Source organism: Mya arenaria, chromosome 4, assembly GCF_026914265.1.
Source record: "Mya arenaria isolate MELC-2E11 chromosome 4, ASM2691426v1".
NCBI classification, from domain to species: Eukaryota; Metazoa; Mollusca; class Bivalvia; order Myida; family Myidae; genus Mya; species Mya arenaria.
The window spans coordinates 56,556,561-56,580,472 of NC_069125.1; the positions used below are offsets into that span (position 1 = coordinate 56,556,561).

Sequence of the window (23,912 nt, forward strand, 5' to 3'; positions counted from 1 at the left end):
TCTTCTGAAAACTTTACTGACTTGCTGACATTATCCTTGATGTATATGCAAACAGATATCTGTGTCACATCCATAAAGTGCAAAGGAGTCATTTTAGTTCCACAAGATGATGCGTTGTTCGCATTACATTACAGTATTAGTCCCATGTAACACACTGGGTGATTCAGTTGTTTCAACGCAGTCGTTATCACACGCTGAAATAGCCATTGAAATTAAGGGCAGTTAGTATGACTATCTGTTTTACTTCCATATAAGAGTTACAATATGCAGAGGTGTTACTTTTTTTAGAAAGAAACAGTGAGAAAGATTTTACCAGCTTGACCTATAAACGCACCGACAACATTTCTGTTCTGTAGTACCGTACGAATTCGCTGGATTGATACCCGTCGGCGTCGCTAAATTAGGCATTTTTCATGCATCAAAAATGCAAAAAGTATGGTCTGATCATATATTCAATGAATAGCAACAACAACATAATAAAAGCATTTCACAAATACATTCAAACACCCTTTCCAAGTTCCATCCATTTGAAGGCAGCCAGATCCTACTCGCCGAAGACAAAAAATATTTCAAGTAGCAAAGAGCCTCAACATTACTTAACACTGGTGGATTGAATTTCGTTTATGGACCAGAACTAAGATACATGAATGGCTCTGACTAGTCCGGATGGAAGGGCGTGGTGGGGGGGGGGGGGTGAGTAGGGGCCGAACAAATCAATCCATGTGTTCTTCTTACGATCATATCTAGGAACAAAAATAGAAATAAAGTTTACAGGAAAATACCAAGCGGGGTATCTTTCGAAACGAACACATCAGGCGCAAAGGACTCCAAATGACATTTGGTCCGCGGAAGGGGTGGGCTCGTGTCACGCTCTGGTGATTTTTTTCAATTGTAAGCATTGAAAGACTCGATTTCCAGTGAGTTCAGGTTTTGTTTTCATGTTTTTTTTCTCTAAACCTTTTTACATTTCAAATAGGTGTTAGATCTAAAACTAATATCGTTTGGTAACATTTATTCACTGAGAAAGAAAATGCTAATATGATAAAACAGTAATACACATGTTATGGACACGTTTGTAAGCACACATCTAATACTAGTATTTTCTATTTCTGTACCAAATACAAACAGTCATAAATAGTCACAAATTAATAAATCACAAACACATTAAATTCATTTTAATCAATTAGAGTAATCATGCCATGGTGACCTGTATATTCAATATCGTGTCAGACATGTATTAATCTATATGCGCGTAGCTTCATTTGAAATACAATTTAAAAAAAAAATGGTATCAAATTTGGCGGCCCAATTGCCGTTACTAGCTAGAATATTTGGACCGCGGCCACGGCCCATGTGGTACCAGCTCCTACGCGCCTGAACAAACTGAGAAAATCTCGAACAAACATTACATGATTTTTCGAATAAGTGTAGAGCACTCGAACAATGGATTTTTGAAAGTAAAAAATGGGTAATTTATCTGCCTATAGTCGAGGCTGATATTTCTTAGCATTAAAGGGTCTGCAACCCTGCTATTATAATGAAGAGAACTGGTTATTAATTTGCATTAATTTAAAAATCATACATAATTATATGAATGAATTTACATTACATGCACCCTGACGATGATTTACCAAGATATCGCTCCATTAAATGAAGTAACCCTTTGCCATGACAATGATATACATTGGAGGATTGTACATAGTTTCATTATACATTTATGCTTGGGTTCACCATAAGTAGGACACTGAAGTATTTTAGGCTTAAGATAATGTCAAAGATTCTAATGCTGGAATTTCTGATGTTTTGAAGCACAGAATCTATGGTTTTGGGTCACAAAGGGTAAATTTTGGTAATAAAAATAATAACTTGAAAAAAGATTTGGCGTCAAACCTACCCTTTTTTAAAGATGCACTCTTATACCCATGTAAGATTTACCATAACTAATACGATTGTTTAAAAATACCAAAAAGGATGAATAAATGTCAAAACAATGGTTCTTATGAAGGATACCGAGTTATATTTGAAAGAAAGTTGCAGAAAACACGGTATTCCAACCTGATACGACTATTGTTAATCACAGGAAATCTTTTAGCATTCACCAATCATTTAATATTTTTGCGTTTTTAGCCATTAAATACACGATAACAATCGTGCTATCAGTAAGTTATACTTTCCATGTATGTATTATTCAGTAAGTAGTTAAAGGTTTATCGCTTAAAATGTATGTTTCTTATACATGGGTATGAGTTGATTTTGAATAAGAGTGTCACTTTAAGGCAGGTGACCGGAGACAGAGCTTGTTTGCCTACCTAAAACTTATACCTTTTAAGTTATTATTATGGTGTAAATATTTGCAATAAATACACATGTATCGACTTCGTATATAAACACAAATCAATCGCGGTACTCGATAAATATGGTATAAGCCAACCATCACAAATTTAGTGCAACGCAACCTTTTACAGTAATCAATCGGAACACCTCGGCCGTCGTTTTATGGCGGAGATGGTCAGGGTGTTCCGATTGTAAACTAGTGTAAAATGCGGCCCAAGTAAGGCCCTATGATATTTGTATACGGAAAACACGGCCCTTGCGGGGATCATGTAAAATGTTTATTATTTCTTAATTCATTGTTAAATTTCGTTCGAGCGTTCCGACCGTAAACTTATTTGGTAATAGTGTGAATAACTGTATAGGGTAAAACACCGCCCTATTGGGTGATATACGACTCTATAGATATATTGAAAAAAAAATCTTTATTCATTGAAGTTCGGCTTATGAAAAAGAAAAAAAACAATGCATAAGAAATTCCCTACCAATACAGCTATCAAAGTACAGTATTAAAATGCTTTAAAATATGCAAGTTTGAAAAATGACCGTAGATTTCACAGTCTTTGGCGACAAAGTTTTTCAAATGAATATCCCATGGTCCTATTTGTTTTATCTAAATTTATTTTCGAAATTAAGAAAAAAGTTAAGGAAATATATTATTCAAAATCGTAGAATGCTGGCGAAGTCAACCATATATAAGAATATTTATAAAGTTGTCATGGATCACGGCTATATTTATGCTAGCTATTCTTATGCCTTGGCCCAAAATGATAATTTTTCTATTTGTGTGAATCAATTAATTCCTAATCACCCACTATTTAGGAATCAATTTTATGATTGCCTTTGTGTCGTTCTATTTTCGGCATTAAATTTAATATCTTGTATTTCTTTCCCGCTGTGCACTTTTTTATGATGTTGCTTATTATGATGTTAAACGTGTCGGAAAATAGCTCATTTGTTAACACACGTGTATTACAAATAAACATTTCTTGCCTTGTTCTGGTGATACAAAGGAAAGTGCCGGTGCTTTAAAGAACCAAGCGGTTGCATGCTTCGCACACGGATCTCTTGTCACGGATCACTCTGTTTCTTCAAATGTTCATATAAATTGACTGAGAAGTGCAGTCACTGCTATCTAATCTTACTAAGTTCATTAACCACAACACATGTAGTGATAGCATCATGGCAGTTCAAAGTCATAATGCAGCTAATGATTACGGGCAGAACTTGATTAAATAAAATAAACATAAGCGAAATCTAGCGAAATTCCATTGAACTGTTTGATTTACATACGTACAACGCCTTATCTGGACAATTACCTAATTGATTTACTAAGAATAAGTGTCCGCCCAGTGTTATCTTGTATATTGACAGCATAGTCTGACCAAGCGCTTCAAAGACCACGACCCCAACCAGTGATACAGCTCTTCAACGACCAAGTCTGTCTTCACACGACTAGGCGCTGGAACGAACATGACTCAAACCCCACGAGCCTATGTTTCAACGATCATGACTCCAATCCCGCGACCTAGCGCTCCAACAACAACGTCACTCATCACACGACCAAACGTTTCCGCGACCATGACTACATTTCCGGATCCTAGCGCTCCAACGACCACGTCTCTCATCACACGACCCGGCGTTTCAACGACCATGACTCCAATCCCGCGATCTTATGCTTTAAAGACAATGTCTCTCTTCACACGACCCAGCATTTCAACGACCATGACTCCATTCCCACGTCCTAGAGCTCCAACGACCACGTATCTCATTACACGATCCAGTGTTTCAACGACCATGACTCCAATTTCGCAACCTAGCGCTCTAACGACCACGTCTCCCATCACACGACCCAGCGTTTCAACAACCATGACTCCATTCCAGTGTCCTAGCGCTCTAACGACCACGTCTCTCAATGCACGACCCAACATTTCAACGACCACGTCTCTCAATGCACGACCCAGCATTTCAACGACCATAACTCCATTCCAGTGTCCTAGCGCTCCAACGACCACGTCTCTAAATGCACGACCCAGCGTTTCAACGACCATGACTCCATTCCCGCGACCTAGCGCTCTAACGACCACGTCTCTCATCACACGACTCAGCGTTTCAACAACCATGACTCCATTCCCGCGACCTAGCGCTCTAACGACCACGTCTCTCAATGCACGACCCATCATTTCAACGACCATGACTCCTTTCCTTCGACCTAGCGCTCTAACGACCACGTCTATCATCACACGACTCAGCGTTTCAACAACCATGACTTCATTCCCGCGACCTAGCGCTCTAACGAAAACGTGTCTCATCACAAGCCGATGGTTTCAACGACATTGACTCCTATCCCGCGACCTAGCGCTCTAATGACCACGTCTCTCATCAAACAACCCAGCGCTGTAACTACTCTGACTCTAACCCCGCAACCTAGCGCTCAAACGACTACGTATCTCGTCACGCGACCCAGCGCCGGAACTACCATGACTCCAAGGCCGCGAGCCTGTGTTTCAACGTCCATGACACCAACTCTGCCATCTAGCGCTCCAACGGCCACGAAACGAGTCCCATGGACCAGTGAAAAAAACACAACGGAGAAACAATGTCGACTTTGACAGAATAATGAAATCGAAATCGAAGGTCCATCTAGAATGAACAGTCTTGATAATGTGCATCCTGGACAGATTCTGAGATTTAGAAGTTGTTATTTGTCGTAAACAAAGAATATCGAGGGATATATGTGGATCAAGGAAGCAAACATGTAAGAATGACAGACGGAATCTGATAAAAAACGCCATGCAGAATGTTAAACAAATGAACCAATGAGGTCGGTGTGACCCCCGTTGGGTTCTTCGTTGTCCGAGTATATTTTTTTTTCTTAAATGAGGGTTTACAGTCAAATCACACAACGAACAGGTTGACGTATAACGTTTCCCGAACAACCGCTTTGTTTTTTTCTTCAAATTTGCCTGGTAATAAATTGTCCTCATTTGGAGGTCGGAGGCAGAATGTCCTTGGTTGGAGGTGTTTCGTTCGCATTTTTTGGGTGTGTCAATGTCCCTGGTTGGCGGTGTTTTGTTAAAAAATGATTACGTATTTAAACCTCTACCCAGATAGCTTTAAGTCCGTTTAACACATTGACGTAATTATTTTTCGAAATGACACCCTGGAAAATGGTGTCCTCATTTGGATGTGAAATGTTGCGTGTCCTCAGTTGGCGGTGCTTGCAAGTATGCGTGTGTGTGTGTGTGTGTGTGTGTGTGTACGTGTGTGAGTGTGCGTGTGTGCGTGTGTGTACGTAAACTAACCAAATGTCATAAAAATTGGAGATTTTTTTTCAAAATGAAAGTTTCATGAAAAAAATGCATTTATGACAAGGAGAAAATATTTCAATAGATTTGACCTAGTAACCCAGTTGTTACCTGATGTGACACATGTTTACAAATGATCAAGTTTTCTGATTAATTTTCCTAACATCTAGATAAAAACTAGCGGTATTGACTTTAAGAAAAAACAAGCAAATTCGTTGAATTGATATCCCCCGCCTGATAAGGCAAAGTTCATGACTTGTAAATAAAAAGTAGGTGGAATATTCCTATATAAACATATAATATGGCTGCAGAGAAATGGACCGTTATGAACGTTGGATATAAGTTTGAGTTTCTTTGGAATTATTTGAAATAAAAGTTTTGTATGTAGAGTAACATTTGTAATAGTTTCTATGAATTTGAATGATTTCAAAGTGAAAATTCAGATATGTTTGAAGTGATAACAGTAAATAGTGGAAAATGACATTTTACGGTACCTGTTGATCATGTTCACTGTGTGTTATTTTCAAGCTCATCAAGTTTCACTGCTACCAAGTGGTGATCAGTGTATGGTAGGGGTTTGTTGACTGTGTGGAGATTTTGAAACAGGCTAATAAGGAAGTCTAGTGTATCTCCAACTCCATAACAATATCCCCCTCCCGAAAGCTTCGATTCAGCGGGGGATAAACAAATCATGAATAGGAGCTTCATGTTGGTGATGATTGATTATAACCTATCATCATCGATTATAATGGAAGTTGATAAAAGTAAATCATCATAAAATACATATACTTATTATCATGTGTTCAGTCATACATGTGTGAACATAATCCGACCAATCACTACCATGAAATAGTTTTGGACAAGATTTTTGTAAGATTTGACCTAGTGACCTAATTTTTTATCACATGTGACCCAGTTTTCTAATTTTTTATCACATGTGATCCAGTTTTAAACATGTCAAAGACATTCTGATCACGTATCATGAATATTAGACCATACATAATGCTTCTAATGTGTTACAAAGATTTTTCTAAGATTTGAGCTACTGACCTAGTTTTTGACACCATGTAACCCACTTTTACAAGTGGTACATATTTCATCAAGGGGTTCATCATGACCAAGTTTAAACATAATCTGACCAATCATTACCATGATATGGTTCCTGACAATAATTTTTTTAGATTTGACCTAGTGACCAAATTTCCGATCATATGTGACCCAGTTTTATATACGTCCAAGAGTTCATCAAGGAAATCATTTTGTTTAAGTTTCATGAATATTTGACCATGTATAATGCCTCTAATTTGTTCCAAAGATTTTTTTAAGATTTGACCTAGTGACCTAGTTTTTTACCCCATGTGACCCACTTTTACAAGTGGTCGAGATTTGACCAAGGGGAACATTCTGACCAAGTTTGTACATTTTCTGATCAATGCCTACCAAGATATGGTTCTGAACGGACGAAAGGACGGACGGACAATGCCAAAACAATATTCCTCTCCCGAAACCTTCGATTCGGCAGGGGGATAAAAATGAATTTATGACATTGGATTTTTTCCCTAAGATTTGACCTAGTGACCTAGTTTTTTACCTGAGGCGACACATATTCACAAATGTTCAAGACAACATATAGACAAGTAAATAGTCAAAAGTTTCATAACAACTGGATAAAAACTATTGACTTTATGACATGGAATAAAAACTTTGGGACCTATCATGCTTATTTTTCTAATTGAAAATGCACTGAGATTGTAACCATGTATTTAATAGCTGAAAACACAAAAAAATATTAAATGATTGGTGAGTGCTAAAATATTTACTGTGATCTACTATAGTCTCATAAGGTAGAAATACCGTGTTTTCTGAACATTTCTTTCAAATTAAACTCGATATTCTTTATAAGAACCATTGTTTTCAACCTTTATTCATCCTTTTTGGTTTATTAAATCATATTGTATTAATTGTGAAAAATCCTATTTGGGAGTAAGAGTGCATCTTTAACAATTAAAACAATAGTAACAACTTGCTTCAAGTGAAAACCTTTTTATGAAATGGACAAGTTCACCACCATAAAAAAAGGTTCGATTCCAGTACAAAATAATACATTATGTATGTAAAATCTTAAATATATAAAAACATACATTAAACTGAATAAATATGTAACATTATGATGGCTGCCTACACATTTCCATACCCTTTAAAAGTACTTGCTATAAATATTGTAGTGCAGTTGGCAGAAGCATTATATATTGTGAGTGCATTCCAAATATCTATTTTTTACCACTCATAAGACAAATGCTAAATTTGTTCCACTTACATTTCATTTTGGAGTCTTTGTCTGATAGGTTCACACTTAGAGATGACCATTATGACGGACAAACTGTTAGAACATTCGTGATGAAGCAAACTTGATGTGAAGGTAAAACTGTATCGATCAAAAGACTGCACTATAAAATGCTGTTAATTTTATATCCCACATACTTATTACAAAATTGATTCTTGGGTTTCGTTGCATTTTTACAACATGTAATATAAGTTTAGAGCTAATACCATAATATATTTCAATATTAATTACAGACCTTCATTTTTTTATACAAAACAAAACTATACAGTCCAAAGCACCAACACTACCAGAGAAATATTACTCTGAAGTAAATTTTAAAAGTAACAGACTGTGTTGTGTTATAACAAAGTTGAGTGTATAAAAGGAAAATGTACAAATTCCAGGTCAAGTACACAGAAGAAGAATTATTGTAAGTCAAGTGTACAGAAGCAGAATGTACTTGTTCAAAGACATGTGTACAGAAGTATAATGTACAAATTTAAAGACAAGTGCACAGTAGCGGAATGTACTTATTCAAAGTCAAGTGTACAGAAGCAGAATGTGCAAAATCAAAGACAAATGCACAATAGCAGAATGTACTAATTCTAAGTCAAATGTACAGAAGCGGAAGGTACAAATTAAAAGACAAGTGCACAGAAGCAGAATTTACTTATTCAAAGTCAAGTGTACATAAGCAGAATGTACTAAATGTTAGTCAAGTGTACAGAAGCAGAATATACAAATTCAAAGACAAGTGCACAGTAGCAGAATGTACTAGTTCTAGGTCAAGTGCACACAAGCAGAATGTACTAAAATTAAGTCAAGTGCGCAGAAGCAGAATTTACAAATCCTAAGTCAAGTGCACAGTAGCAGAATGTACTAATTCTAGGTCAAGTGTACAGAAGCAGAATGTACTAAAATAAAGTCAAATGCACAGAAGCAGAATGTACAAATCCTAAGACAAGTGCACAGTAGCAGAATGTACTAATTCTAGGTCAAGTGTACAGAAGCAGAATGTACTAAAATAAAGTCAAATGCACAGAAGCAGAATGTACAAATCCTAAGACAAGTGCACAGTAGCAGAATGTACTAATTCTAGGTCAAGTGTACAGAAGCAGAATGTACTAAAATAAACATTATTGGTATAATATCCAGATATGAATTCAAGCAACAGCCAGATAACTCTATCAACTCCAGAGTCTCTTTACTTTTAAACAACAACCTATTTTTTATGCTTTTTGGTGGTTTATAGAGATTTATTAATGAAACAATAATGATATTTCACTGTTACCAACAGTGAAATAACATTTAGATATGTTTAACTGTTTTGAAACTTTAGCCCGGTCTCAATTCCAAATAAAACATCAGTGCGCACAGGGCTGGGACACAAATTCAACTAGGTCATTTCCGAAATGACGTTACATTTGTATACAATTTGGCATCTTTTCAGAAAAACTTAAAAAAATAGTCATTTAAAATCCTTTATAGGCATAAAAAAGACATGTTTGTTTCAGTGTAAGATTGCAATATATTTAACCTCGTAAAAAACAAAATTGCCACTCATGAAATATAGCTCTCGGTGCTCACTCAGTGAAATATATAATGATCTTACACTGAAACAAATAATTATCCTCTATATAATACGTGATGTACAGCTCAAAGAGTACCATGATGATTGATGACCAAGATGGAAGGAGCGAGCAGTGACCACCACAATCCTACCTCTGATAAAAACAACACTTACATTTGGTTTTAAACTTTCAAGTCAACCAGATCCAATATTGTGAAACAAAGCATTTTTTTTACTTAATCAATAAATACAGACAAAATAGGAGTGGTCTATTACTATGTAAACCAAATAAATTGACAAAAAATATATAGTCACCTTAAATGAGCCCAATAAATAAAACTTATAATGTTGTTTACTATTTTGACTTGCAAATAAACTCAACTTCTTGCAGGGCTCCTCGCTGCGCTCAATCCATTTTCTATAGATTGCCAAAATGGAGCTCTGACATAAACAACAAACTTAAATCTAACTTATATATCAACCTTCTTGTTTCATAGTAAAATTTCATCCCGGCCCTTTTGGCAAGCATCAGACTAGAGTTAAATGATACCTCTAAAACACATCAGCATGTATAATAAATATCCAGTTAACATTTTGGGGCTGCAATGATCCCAGAAAAAATAAGGCAAATTTTTTATCACTTCAACCCCATTACCCATTGTGAACAAATGTTTCTGTTACAAATAACAACAAATTAAATGTATGAAACATGCCGAGAGCCTTACCAGAGAAACAGCAATCCTCTGACATCACGTCAGGTCCGTTTTCACACATTAACGCACCATTTTAAATGTCCACTACAAAACTGCCCGTGCTTACTGGTATTTCCCACTTTTTTTTGTCATCACATAATACTTTCACTTTAAATTAACACAATTTGAGGTCAATTTAAAAAAAAAAAAACTTCCTGCATTCTTCAAGTTTAATGTCAAGTTCCAAATTCTGCAAGTCTTTTAACAAAAGGCATTTTAAAGATTCACAGCTCACGATAGACATGAATAAACTTCATCTTATTCTCGAAGTATCCATAGTCTGACTTTGCACTAATATAAAAAAAAGTTCAATGTGCCGAACGCACCTGACAATTGTCACAGTCAGAGGCAGTAAGGTTACAAACTTTTCTCAGATTCCTTTCTCTAATATTGGTTTATGATTCAACTTTCCTTAGTCTGCAGTTGTAAAAAAAATAATCAATTGGACATAATGTACATGTGTAACCATTAAGGACATTAGTAAATTCAGAAAAAGTATTTTTTTTAACAATGCAACTATCCTTTAAAGCTAAATATGCTGAAGCAACATTGAGGAACTTTAATAGTTTCATCAAACATTTCCCTTTTTACGATATTTGTTTTGTTTATAAAACACTCATCAAAAATATACTACTTTCTTAAAATAAACGTTGAGGAAGTTTGTTTCATCAAACATTTCCTTTATAATGATATCTGTGTTGTAAAAACACAGAATCTGTTAACCCTTTAGCACATAGACAAGTGGCCAGATTACACCTCCCAGTCAATAGCCATCTTACTGATAAGCAGTCCTTATCTGCATAGGTACTTTTCTGGATATTTGAAAATGAGAAAATGAATACAGCAGTATGACCTTAAAATCAATGTTACTCCAAATAATTGTGTCCAAATCTTTTTTATGTGAATTCATTTTTTTATAGATAATTAAATTATCTAATAAATGGTGTCAATGATGAAATATTAAATTATTTTATTTCAGCTGTGAATGTATTTTCAAGATGGATTTGTAACATTTCTTTGAAATGTCATAATTGCATTAAATCAAAGGGTAATAAAATGCTGAGATCGATCTAATTTTTATTACCCCTATCATAAAAAAAACCCATCTGGATTAAAAAGCCGACAATTTATGTTCTTGTGTATTAATACACAGAAATATGTCAAGAATATCCGGTGTCATCCAGCTGAGAGATCCAGTCCAATGTGTCTGTTTAACTTTATTACCCCCTCATAAAATTGTTTACAAAAAAAGAAAGCCGATAAATGATTTTCCGGTATGAGTAAAAAGATCTAGATCAAACAAAACGCTTGCACATGACCTATTTTACAGCCAAAACTATGATGGACATTATATAAGCTTCACAGAAAATTTACCCATCATTTTCTCATTTACTAATTGTTTCTTTTGTTTGTAAACAAAATATTACCTTTAAGTAAATATAATCTCAATTGATTTTAATGGTAAACTGAACTGACGTAATATATTTAATGATTTACGCATCAATGAATTTGGGGGAAATTCCATACAGTACTTAGCTCGTGGTCTTATTACGTCACAATGGGATATCACACCTGCGATTGGGAGTATAAACACCTTCTCAATTAAGCAGACGATATTTTCAAGGGAAAATCAATACACAAAAGGTTAAACTTTAATTTTATAAACATCCGGGATATTGTTTACAAAAAGAAAGATGCAAAATTGAAATATTGAAATGACCCTATTGAAATATGCGGGCCATGCGTTTACATCCAGTAATGGATACGGTCGGCCAAATGCGTATACATCTGGTAATGAGCTATGTCGGCCTATCTCGTATACATGCGCTAAAGGGTTAATTAAACACTCATCAAAGATTTATGATTTTCTTAAAATGAAGACTTTCAAAATTATTCAACAAATTTAATTAGAAAACAAAAACATTAATGTCTTCAAAAATGGTGAATGGAAATTAACCTTTTTAACTGGCATGAAAAGCAACCAATAACACAAATATACATAATACTATATTTATGTTCTAAAGAATGATTAGCAGTTATACATTGTTTCCAACAAATTCTATATATTATTCACTAAATATGTTTGTTATTCGTTGAACATAGTTGTTGTAAATAATACAAATTATAACCACAGAAGAGTTAAAAATATAACATTATGATAATATAAACAAGCTTGTCCAATTTTAAGTAAATCCAAATATTCACATTATAGTTGGTTTTAACAATTCCAATCTGTTTGATTGAAACTTTTAACATAAGCACAATTCCCGAAATTTAATATTGAAACTTTTATCCTTCACAGCCACACTGGGCAGTTCCAGATGAAACACTGTCACATTACAGGTTGACTATGCAGTACCAGCCAGACACGTTCAAACTGAAGATCAGAGTATATATATTCCAATGGGCAAAAAAATACTATTTTTGACCAGAGGCTGTCCAATACTTCCACACTCACTCTAGCAAGGACAGTTTGATATCACAGTTTGTTTTCACCTGTCAACAGCTAGATTTCATACTTCTTCATAAATTCTATGAAAACATCACTGTTAGTATTGGAGCCAAGACAGTTTTTTGAACAATTCACACCAATTTAATATGGACAATCCTGAACAATATAATAAGGTAGAAAACCTTTTCAGGAATTATTTTTGATCACATTATAATCATGCTGAAGAGCTTCGAAAAGATAAACTGCAGCAAGGATTGGAAGAGCATTTTTTGCACAGTTTGACCCATCCCTTTATGATCCATATACTGCTCCTACATGCTCAACATGCAACGACTAGTTTGCATGAGAAATGATTCTTTTAAATCTCATCTATTAACACATGGCATTTTAGAACAACAGTTCAACAGTCGGCTAGGGCTATCACTGGAAATGATGAATACCCTGACGTGCACTGCAGGTTGCAAGTGATGTACATGTGTCTGTATTATTAACCCACTTGTGCCTGAACGATTAACTAGCTAGGAGGTCCAACTTCAATTATCCATGTAGAATTCTAAGTGAGGGACATGTTGAATGAGGGAAAAAATGAAAGATTCTTTGGCTATTTTTGTATTTTCAAAGGATTTTTATAACTTGAAAGTAGATATTATATATATCCATTGTGTTATTGTAATATAAATATTAAAGCTTTGTTTCAAGTCATGTTTCTGTCAATTTTCTTTTTTTTAATTTTTTAACAAACAATCTTTCAGCTTATACACATTCAATAAAAAAAAAAATTAAAACATATATAAAAATTATTTGAGGATGGTCTATAAACCCATAATAAATGGACGATTGCCCCTTCACGGGTGCGAAACAGTGGCTCCAGCTCTTTTAGGAGCTGTGTATAAAAAGGAGCCAATGACACTTCCGAGCTAGAGCAAAAGAACAGATATCATCGTAAAACGTAAGTATGACTCGTTATTTTATCTAATATCACAATTATGAGGGCTTATTTGAGAAATCGGGGAATGCAGTGGCATATAAATATGTTTAATCTTCACACGTATTTGGTTTATTTTGTAAACATATTGTTGATAGAGTTATAAAACCGATTCTCCTATCAAACACATCAATGTTTACAAACGAAAGTAGAACATTTTCACCAATTTCACTCAAGAAGCTTACATTTAAGATAAAGCCAGTATTATCGAGTGCTTTTATTTTGTTGGGAATAAAAATGACCGCCTGATTACCGGAATAAGCATGTTTATACTCCTTTTCTGGGTTGAGCTGGAGCCAAAGCCAGGGAGCTGGAGCCAAAGCGTGGAGGCTGAGCCAATACGCTGTATAATAATGCATTCAACTGGTCATGTTTGGAATAGTTGCAGTTTTTTATTTATAACTAGTATTAAGATAGTGTTGTATTTTTTTAAATATATAATTATTTATGATTATTTAATGCAATTCATCTGATAAAGGGCGTTGCAATCTCAGAAATGCCGATGGAGCTAAACAATCCTTCACAACATCTGTATAATTATATGCTTACTGTTTCTTGAACAGTCTTCTAACTCCAATCAGATTCCAAAATAAATCAATAGTAGTGGATGAAAGAAAAGTGTGTCATTTAACAAAGATTAGATAGACGAACAACTGGTAAACTATGTGCTAAATTACATTAACTGACTGCTAGTACATCAATCGGATTGAATACGTGTAAGTATTAATTTTCTTATTTTTCTGTACATTTGATTTAAATTTTTAAATTTGCTATATATAAAAAAATGAGATACCCTTTTTACCGACATTAAACGCGAGCTTGGCTTAGATTAAGCGAAAACTAGTGTGAATTCTTACAATAATTCATTGTTTCCTGGACCTGCAGGTGTCTATACAGCATAAGTAAGCACACGATATTAAAGCTGCACTCTCACAGATAAACCGTTATTACAACTTTTTTATTTTTTTGTCAAAATATAACACAACACAGGTTTGCTTTATTATTACGATAACATATTAACATTTTTTTTATTAATTAATATAGGGTAATTACACCTTTTTGAGGTCGTTACCATCTGCAAAGGCCCGCAAAATGGTTTACAGCCCGATGAGTAGCGCGAGGGTTTTAAACCATTTGAAGGGCCTTTGCAGATGGTAACAATTAACCGCAAAAAGATGTATTAACCATTATTGCATAAAATTACACACCATGAGTAACTTTTTTGTTGAAAAGCTGTTTAATGTCACGAAAAAAGAGAAACAGTTAGTTCAGAATATGTACTTGTGTGACGTCACTGAAAAAGTTTTACATTAAGCTCAAATAGGGCTGCAAAAAAAATCGACAGTTTCATTTTTATTTCAACGCCATTTTTTTCAGTGTTCAGTCGATTGGAAAGTGTTTTCTTTTTTCGTAATTTACTGGATTACCTGGATTATTTACACACAATACATATTGGGTAATCGAATAATTACCGATATATTCCTACTTCAATATTTATATGTTTTGGCAACTAATTTAAACCGGGAAAAATTGTTAAAATGTTCTGGACAAAATGTTCAGCATCTTCAGCATCTAACAGAGAAAAATATATTTGAAAACTCTTTGTTCATTGCATACGAAGTAATGGAATCATGTCCATATAAGTCGTTTGTTCTGAATAAAATCAACAGAAATGACTAAAGTTGGGAGGAGATAAACGTTTTAGACTTAATTTAGTGCTTTAAGAGCAAACAAATAGTCAAAACAACTGCAGGAAGTACTATCTAGTAAACATACATCAGCTTGCCAAGAAAAGGTATTTCAAAAGGAAATATGTAAGTTATATGTGGTTTATTTAATTTCTTTAATGTTTGTATACAGCTATACATTTGTATATGCTGAAATATGTTTAAGTGCAATATTTGCATCATTGACCCACTTTCGGTAAGAAACCAGGTCGCTCAGTCTCCATTGTTATGATGCGGGCCCTGATAGAGCTTATGTTAAACAAAAATGCCGGGAATTAACGGCACGTGAATTTACTGAATAAAGCACTTTTTTTTACCTATAACGCCCGGGTAATTGCGTTTTAACACACCACGATAGTGGACCGAAAACACACATTTTATGCAATAATCGTTATTAATAAAGAATTTATCATTCGGAATTTGCCGATATTTCTCATCAAAACAGGCATTATCATACAGCGTATTGGCTCAGCCTCCACGCTTTGGCTCCAGCTCCCTGGCTTTGGCTCCAGCTCAACTCAGAAAAGGAGTATAAAAATGCTTATTCCGGTAATCAGACGGTCATTTTTATTCCCGACAACACAAAAACACTCGATAATACTGGCTTTATCTTAAATGTAAGCTTCTTGAGTGAAATTCAGCTGAAAATTGGTGAAAATGTTCTACTTTCGTTTGTAAACATTGATGTGTTTGATGGGAGAATCGGTTTTGTAACTCCATAAACAATATGTTTACAAAATAACCCAAATACGTGTGAAGATCAAACATATTTATATGGCACTGCATTCCCCGATTTCTCAAATAAGCCCTCATAATTGTGATATTAGATAAAATAATGAGTCATACTTACGTTTTACGATGATATCCGTTCTTTTGCTCTAGCTCGGAAGTGTCGTTGGCTCCTTTTTATACACAGCTCCTAAAAGAGCTGGAGCCACTGTTTCTCACCCGTGCCCTTTCACACTGATACTTCAAAAAACTTTTACCCTGGGTTCGTATTACTGCATTCAGCTGGTTTTTGTCTACTATCTTTTACTTGATTACACCTAAAAGATGTGTTTAAGTTCACCGTGGTCAAGCTTCAATTACTCCAGAGTCTGATACCATTACCTAGGTTGATTTTTCCTGTATATTTCTATCTTTTTTTTTATTTTGAATGCAAGCCATATATTAAACTCGATGTGTTTTAACTAGTGCACACTTTTTGTTTAATTTTTCTGCTTTCTTCAACCTTTTCCAGACGATGTTGCTTCTTTTCACTTGGGGCAAAATATGTCAAGGTTTTTATAATCTGTCTTTGCTGTGTCATTCCAGACCCATCTGGCTTTGTTCATTTTTCAATTTCACTGTTCTTGACATTCAAATATTAGAACAACAACATCCCGTAGCCCACGTAATGTTTCCAAATGCCACTTTCAGAGACTTATTTAACATTGTTTCTACAACTGACTCCTGTCTTTGCCCTTTTCCCCCTCACTGTTGGTGCTACAACTTCAGTCATCTCTTGAAATAGTTGCTATCCCATTCAAATGCTTTTCAAGGTCCATAGAAATTCTGTTGACGTTTCTGACAATGTCAGGAGTCATAGTAGAAAGACATTTACTTTTTAATGATAATGCGCATGTATACAAGCATGGGAATTTTTGATAAATTTATAACATCCATGACAAAAATGACCGAAAAATGACTGAAATAGCCAGAGAAAGTATGTGAACAGAATGACCATATACAGCCTTTAATTCCTTCAACCGAAAGGCAAATGACCAACTAATTACAGTTAAACTGACTTTAGGCAGATATTTATAATATTTAACTGCCAATTGGACGTATGATTATTTACTGGTATAATAAATCAGCAATTACCATGCTTACCATATTTTTGTCACCACTTAAGCATACTTCTACCACGCAGCAGTGTTACTCAAAAACAGCTCAGCTGATGGACCATAACCAAATATGAATCAGCTTTCAGAACTAGTTCTTAACAAATAACCCAGTCATCATAAAGCACCTACCCACTGTTATAATATTAACTGCAAAATTTCAGTACACTTACAGCACCTATTATGACAATTAATTATCAAACTTAAGTCTAATGATTTGCAGTTATCAACACTATAAAGTTAAAGTCCAGTCAAGTATACCTCCACAGCATTCTAATATATATGAGCTATTTACACACGGTTAAGAGTGTGGTCAGTCAAACAAGTGATCTGGTCAGGCTTTATCTGTTGAAAGGTCAAACCTGGTGTAAGCCTACCATACAGCTGGGTCAGTCTCAAGGTTAGCTACAGCATATATATATATAGAGAGAGAAGATTACCATGTATGATAAATGAGTCATGTATGCAAGTTTTGTTTCTTTGGAAGTCTTTATGGAAATTAAACATTCAAGTCTAGAGCTGCTAGGCACACATTTTATTTTCAAATAGACCTCCAAACAAATGATTAGGTTTACAATGGTTGAAAGTGTTTTTGTGTACAGACAAGGCCCTTTAGCTGAGAGCTGCAACATAACATATTGACAGTTTTGACATTAAAAAAAGTGCCTCAAAATCAGGTTTTTTTTGCATCAATGCCTTCAATTTAGTTTTGCAAGATAACACTTGATAGAACAGATTTCAATTGTTTGGAAAACTGCCTATAGATTTATTCTTGCTTTTTTGGTGATCTAACATAGTATTGAAAAATAGTTTTGCAGCAGAACCACTAAAACCCTACCTGTGTTATCCTTTCAGCACTGTTATAGGAGTTTGGCACTTAAGCCCCCCGAAGTTTGACACTTATGCTCCAATCACACTAGGCCATGTTACCAATGTCCTCAAAAATCTGGCAGGATGCAGTCAGAACTTGGTCAACGTAAAACTAATGCAGCAGATTAGGGCGTTTTATGGACTTTATTGAAGTAGCTGTCTTTGAAACTTGTAAAAAAAACAACGTAGTGAGGATGTGGTCGAATCAGGACGTAGTAAGAACTTATTAAGAACGTATTAACTACAGCATGGACATAGTTACGGCATAACTAAAACCTAGTAGGAACTTTATTGACGTAGTGCAATGGTGGTACTGGAAGTGAAATATTGAATGGCATTCTTATCACGTTGTCTCTAGGTTGTCACTGCGTTCTTGCTACATCAATGGAGTTCTTACCATAACCTTTCCATGCTTGTACTACAACTATAGTATTTTCTTGCCATGTTGTAGAAGACCTTGTTCAATTATTAATATGTTTTTTCGGTGCTTAACACGTCTTAGACTAGTGTGCACAGCAAGTTGCATGCAGTAACAAAGAATTTGAAACGTGTGAGACACAGTAAATGCCTGGCTGGGACGCTGTAAGGACGAGGTAAAAACTTGAGTAAAGCATTTTTTAAGAATTTGCGGCATCCTCACTGCATTCGTTAATATTTCGAGGACATAGTGCGGTCTTCATGGACTACGTCTAGTGTGATGGCGGTATTACATCACAACAAAAAGTCAAATTATGTTGTTTCAACTTCACTGTGAAAGGCCATTTTACTGCCCTGCCATCGGTTCAAAAATGATTTAGACCCTAATATAATATTTTCTTCACGATTATGTATCATTTATAGTCTTACCACCAGCGGGATTTCAATATAAAATGATAAAGTGATAAAATATGCCCCAAATGTAACATTTCAGACTAGAAATTGTTACAATGTTCTAAGGGTAGTCCCACAAAAAAACCTGCCAACACTTTAAACCAAGATTTTGGTTGGGAGGGAGGCTGTGTGCAAGTCAAACAGTTATGACTCCTTAGTTACATCCAACTTTAAATCCTGGACCCACCTCTGCTTACATTTCACAAGTTCCGACTTACGTAGTTTCATGTGCCAAACTATTCATAATTATAAACTATGATTGTGTAAAAATGCATATTGGTTTTAATGATAGGTTTCACTCAATAGATGCAATAAATCTTAAAAAAAGAATATCATTTCACATACTTAAAATGTACAAGATGAATTGTCATTTACAGTAATCATGACTAGTTATTAGCAGCCAATAATCAATGCTGCAGAAAAAATGTTTGCCAACTGGAGCTGCAGTTATCTATGATTAGTCTATGGAATTGCTAGCTCATTTTCTTCACATATACTTAATAATCATGTGAAATCTTTGAACATCCTTTACACATATTGAAGTGGGCATTTCTGTTAAAAGGTTTGTTAACCAAAAGATAGAAGTCAGCAAGCAATTAACAGAAGCAGATAAAAAGTTCATGAAAAAGTTTAAGAGAACACAAAAGCTCTGTTAGCAGATGTTATTACATACTTGTCCTGTTTTTTTATCATGGGCAAAGTAAAGGCTTTGTACAAGTTACAAATCAATGCCTACATTGACAACAATAGATCTAGCAATAGGCTGAAAAGTGTTTATTTTTAGGGTGCTGTCATGTTCATTGTCTTGTAATCATACACACTTTGTACAATAAATCTAGAATCAGAAGTTGTTTGGCTGTGTTTTTCTACTTGAACTGTTCTTGTCATTCATTATCAATCTCATTGGATGTACCCAAAATGGTTTTAAACAATATTTTAGTGACAAACAATGATTCAGATGCCTGTGCGCGAGCTGACCGTTACATTTAATGACATTGGACTTTTTCCTTTTTTTGGCACCAACCAAATTACTTGCTAAAAAAATAAATCTGGACTCCAAGCTTTACTAGAATAAGGGCAAGTTTTATTAAACTTCGTACGAAGTCTGTTTTGCGTACGAACTTCGTACGATGTATCTCAGGCTGTTTGGCCATTTTATAAAGATTTTCGTACGCACAAGCACCTGTTTCTTCGGAGATCTACGAAAGCTCTTAGGGTGGAGTACGAACTTCGTAGACTAAAAAATGGCCGCCACAACAACAGAAATATTCTATATTGGCGACCTTTCATTAATTATGGCGTATTTTAACAAAACCAACTGCCAAATTTCAAGATAGAAGACGACTCTGTGGAATCTGCAACCCGGTGAGTAAGTTAACAAATCGTTACGACACCGTTTTGACTAAATTTTCAGGGGACACAACCTCGCGCCAACTGAAAAACAAAATGCTCTTATTTCGATGCATTTCAAGAGTTTTGTTGTGATAAAAACACTGGAATATAGACTGAAATACTATCCAACCATTAGACTCATGGTATATGAATTTTACTGTGTTTTAAGTAAAACAAACAAGCTAAAAACAGACTGATTTTATGACAGTGTTTTCATCTGTCAAAGTTTTTATCATTTTTCTATAACTTGCTTTGACTTATATTTACAAGATTATCATGTGTCTAATAGAGTTCCGAAATTCTAAATCAACATTGAAGCTTATAAATTTAATAGTTGCCTGGGGGTGGGGATGCGGGGGGGGGGGGGGGGGGGGGGGGGGGGGGGGGGGGGGGGGGGGGGGGGGGTCAAAAAGTTAGTCCACTTAAATGGCCGTCAACGAGTCTTTTGACGATGTTGTTTTACTATGGCAGATTCGTGACGTCCACCATCCCAACAAAAAGTACCGAACGGTCCTTGCGCAGAGAATCTTCGCGGCCACAATTTTGAAATTATCTCAGTTATAAATTCAAATTTCTACGAAAATATTATTGCCTACTTTTAAACACATATTTATTTATGTCACTATGCCAAAAAACATGTTCAGGTATACTGGTTTGAGAGCAGTAGCTGGCGGAAAGCAGTAGCCGGCAATCGCTTTTTATTCGTGTTTTTTTTAAACCTTCTTAAAAAAGGTGAGAATGGTAAATCCAAGCAACACCATTTGCATCGAATCCAATACAAAGCATACGTTTAAACATTTGATTTACAAAAAGTATTAGAAATGTCAAAAAGTTTGCCAACTTTCTCGTGGGGGATGATAACGTGAATGTTACTTACTGCGCATGCGCAATTGAATAAATTTGCATATCTAATTATAGCACTAGCATTTACCGACAGTCAAGTGTTGGTTATGAACGATTATTTGTCGATGAATCACAGCAAAATGTATTTTTAAAAAAGCCTGTTGAAATGATATTTTCATATTGCCCGTCAATCGCTTTCAAACAATATTGAGACATATTCAAAATTTTATGTATCCATGGTGTGGTTTTAGACGCATTGTTAAAGCGAGACTACTCCAGCGCTTGGTTACCAGTATTACTTCCCTGTTCAATAGAGGCGCCCCATGGGGAAATTATACTTAATAAGGTGATAAATATCAGTTTTATAGTCAAGGAGCGGTACTGAAATAAAACTGCCGGGTACTGCTTCTCATAATCCGTAAATTGGCACTAATTGATTACCCCCTTTGTGGCCCCAATTAGGCACGCGCTTCGTGACGACACAAATTTTAATATTGTAAAGTTAGTAGACCTTGACCCCTAGTTTAATAAAATGTAAGTATTATTTCCGTTACATTTCGATCTACTGAGAAAATCTTCAAAAACATGCAAAAACTGCCGGCTACTGCTCATTATTTTATCAAGTGTCCCGATATCTGTAAATCTGGGACAAATCTGACAGGTTGTGTACATGTATAACGGTATTCGTGACCAAGAATATATTTATGTGAAAATAACGACTCTAATGACAAATTAAATCCAGTTAAGATCACTCTCGGGTATATATTGAACAACTTTGTCATTATTATTCAACATCGATGCATAATATAACTATTTATTCTTTCGCTCAGTGTTAAATGGTAGAGAGTTTTAGCGTTACAGGGATACATAAGAAATGTCAAAATAATAAAAAAAAGTATCGTTGATTGCTCATTATTGTAGCTAGTCAAAAAGTATTTTTAAAATATCCAGAGCAGCCAGAAGGTAAGCATAAGCTCTATTGGTCACAGTTGGGAGACTTGTTTGTCCCAAACTACATTTTTTTGTCAGTCTTGGACCGGGGACTTACATATATTGGTAAAAATTCGGTAGTTTGCAAGAAGCAGTAGCAAGTATTTTCTTATTTCATACAATGTTTTAATGGCAATTGCATCTGTTTTTGAAAGACTGGGTCTTATAACAATAAAAAATCTAATAATAATCCTACTCCCCGATTACTGTTTGCATAGTTTTTGCAATAGTTGGTTTAATCATACGCTGAGATATACAGTCATACCCAATGCTTTTCAGTGATGCAACACTGCATCTCAGATGACTGAGCTTTTCTTTCAAAAGATTGCAATCAACAACAAACAAAGAGGATACTGTAATTGACAATAGGTATACCTATTTGTAATGACAAATGCCATTTGTAAACTGGTTAGTATATAGAATTGTATATTAAAACATATTTGAGTGTGTAAACTTACATACCTTAAGATACAGTTCAAATAATATTCGCTAACTAAACTCTTTCTTAAATTTGTACTTCCGGGGTTTTCAATCCAATAGAACAAAGAATTAACGAACGTAATAGTACATTTACCTTTTGGGATGTGATTATTTAACATGTTAACGCCATAACAATTATTATACACAGTACAAGCGATAAGAAATGAATATAGTTGGTATCGAAATGTGTCATAACCTGAAAACATTGCAATGTGACACAGAAACAGCTGTTTAAACGGGTCAAACCTGGCCGTAGCAACCGTAGTCGACAAAAGGTTACCACCCACTATATTTATTAAAATAAATAGTAAATATCTATTTTGATTATTCGAAAAGCGAAGCAGATCAAATCACTATTTGAGATTATTTTTTTTAGTATACTCACATCTACGGTTTGTTTACATTTTTAGTCTGATTCTTCCCCCTTTTGAAGAGTAATTACGTACGAAAGCGTTAATCAAACGGTCGCAGAAATCATTGTATGCAACTTCATACGAAGTGAACGCTTGCTTAACATGCATTCATAAAAAATAGTTATGCATGACGAAAGTTGGCTCTTGTAATAACCAAACTGTCAATAGTTGATAACAACGACGATTTTGAAACCAGGCAGCTCTCCCTGTATATTTTTCTGCACATACACCAGAGGCACCCTCCCTCAGCACTTTCAGTGCTTTGATTTGTACCACTTTTCAACCATACTAACTATTTGAACACCCTGTATAATACTTGTTTAGTTAATCCAGTATGGTGGTTTCTCATACAAATGATATTGTGAGTTCAAAGAAGAAATCAGGTAAAAAAATTGAAAATAAAAAATCAGCAATATTTTACTTGCACCAGGTTGAGCCATAGTGTAAGCATTATATTTATGTCAATGTACAAAGCGCTGGTTTTCAAAATTTTACCTTTAAAATCCTGCCTTGTCACACTCTTAATATTCGTTTGGTCATATACTACACTCATAATCCAATGCCATACGTTAAAACATTTAACATTACTTAACCAGCTTAACCATTAGTACATCATGTTATTCAGTACCAATGTCAAGTTTATAACAAGTTATGTAACGATTTCAAAATAAGATCGTTTTACATGGTAGTAATATATAATCATGACCACCAGGCTTATTTGAT

At 35.0% G+C, this 23,912-nt stretch overlaps 1 protein-coding gene across 6 annotated transcripts in view; it reads right to left on the reverse strand.

Moving 5' to 3' along the window:
* Nucleotides 1–23,759, reverse strand: part of LOC128231129 (protein cycle-like) — a 90,055-nt gene extending 66,296 nt beyond the window's left edge. For 2 of the 6 annotated variants that reach the window (XM_052943553.1, XM_052943548.1), the window contains exon 1: nt 23,685–23,759. In XM_052943553.1, coding sequence (XP_052799513.1) covers nt 23,685–23,742 — 58 coding nt within the window. In that variant the 5' untranslated portion in view covers nt 23,743–23,759. Of the gene's footprint in view, nt 1–7,956; nt 8,065–10,257; nt 10,702–11,368; nt 11,507–11,711; nt 11,757–23,684 lie in introns of those variants that run through there. The other 4 variants (XM_052943554.1, XM_052943549.1, XM_052943552.1 and 1 more) reach the window with 4 other exon arrangements.
* Nucleotides 23,760–23,912: the final 153 nt, after the last annotated feature.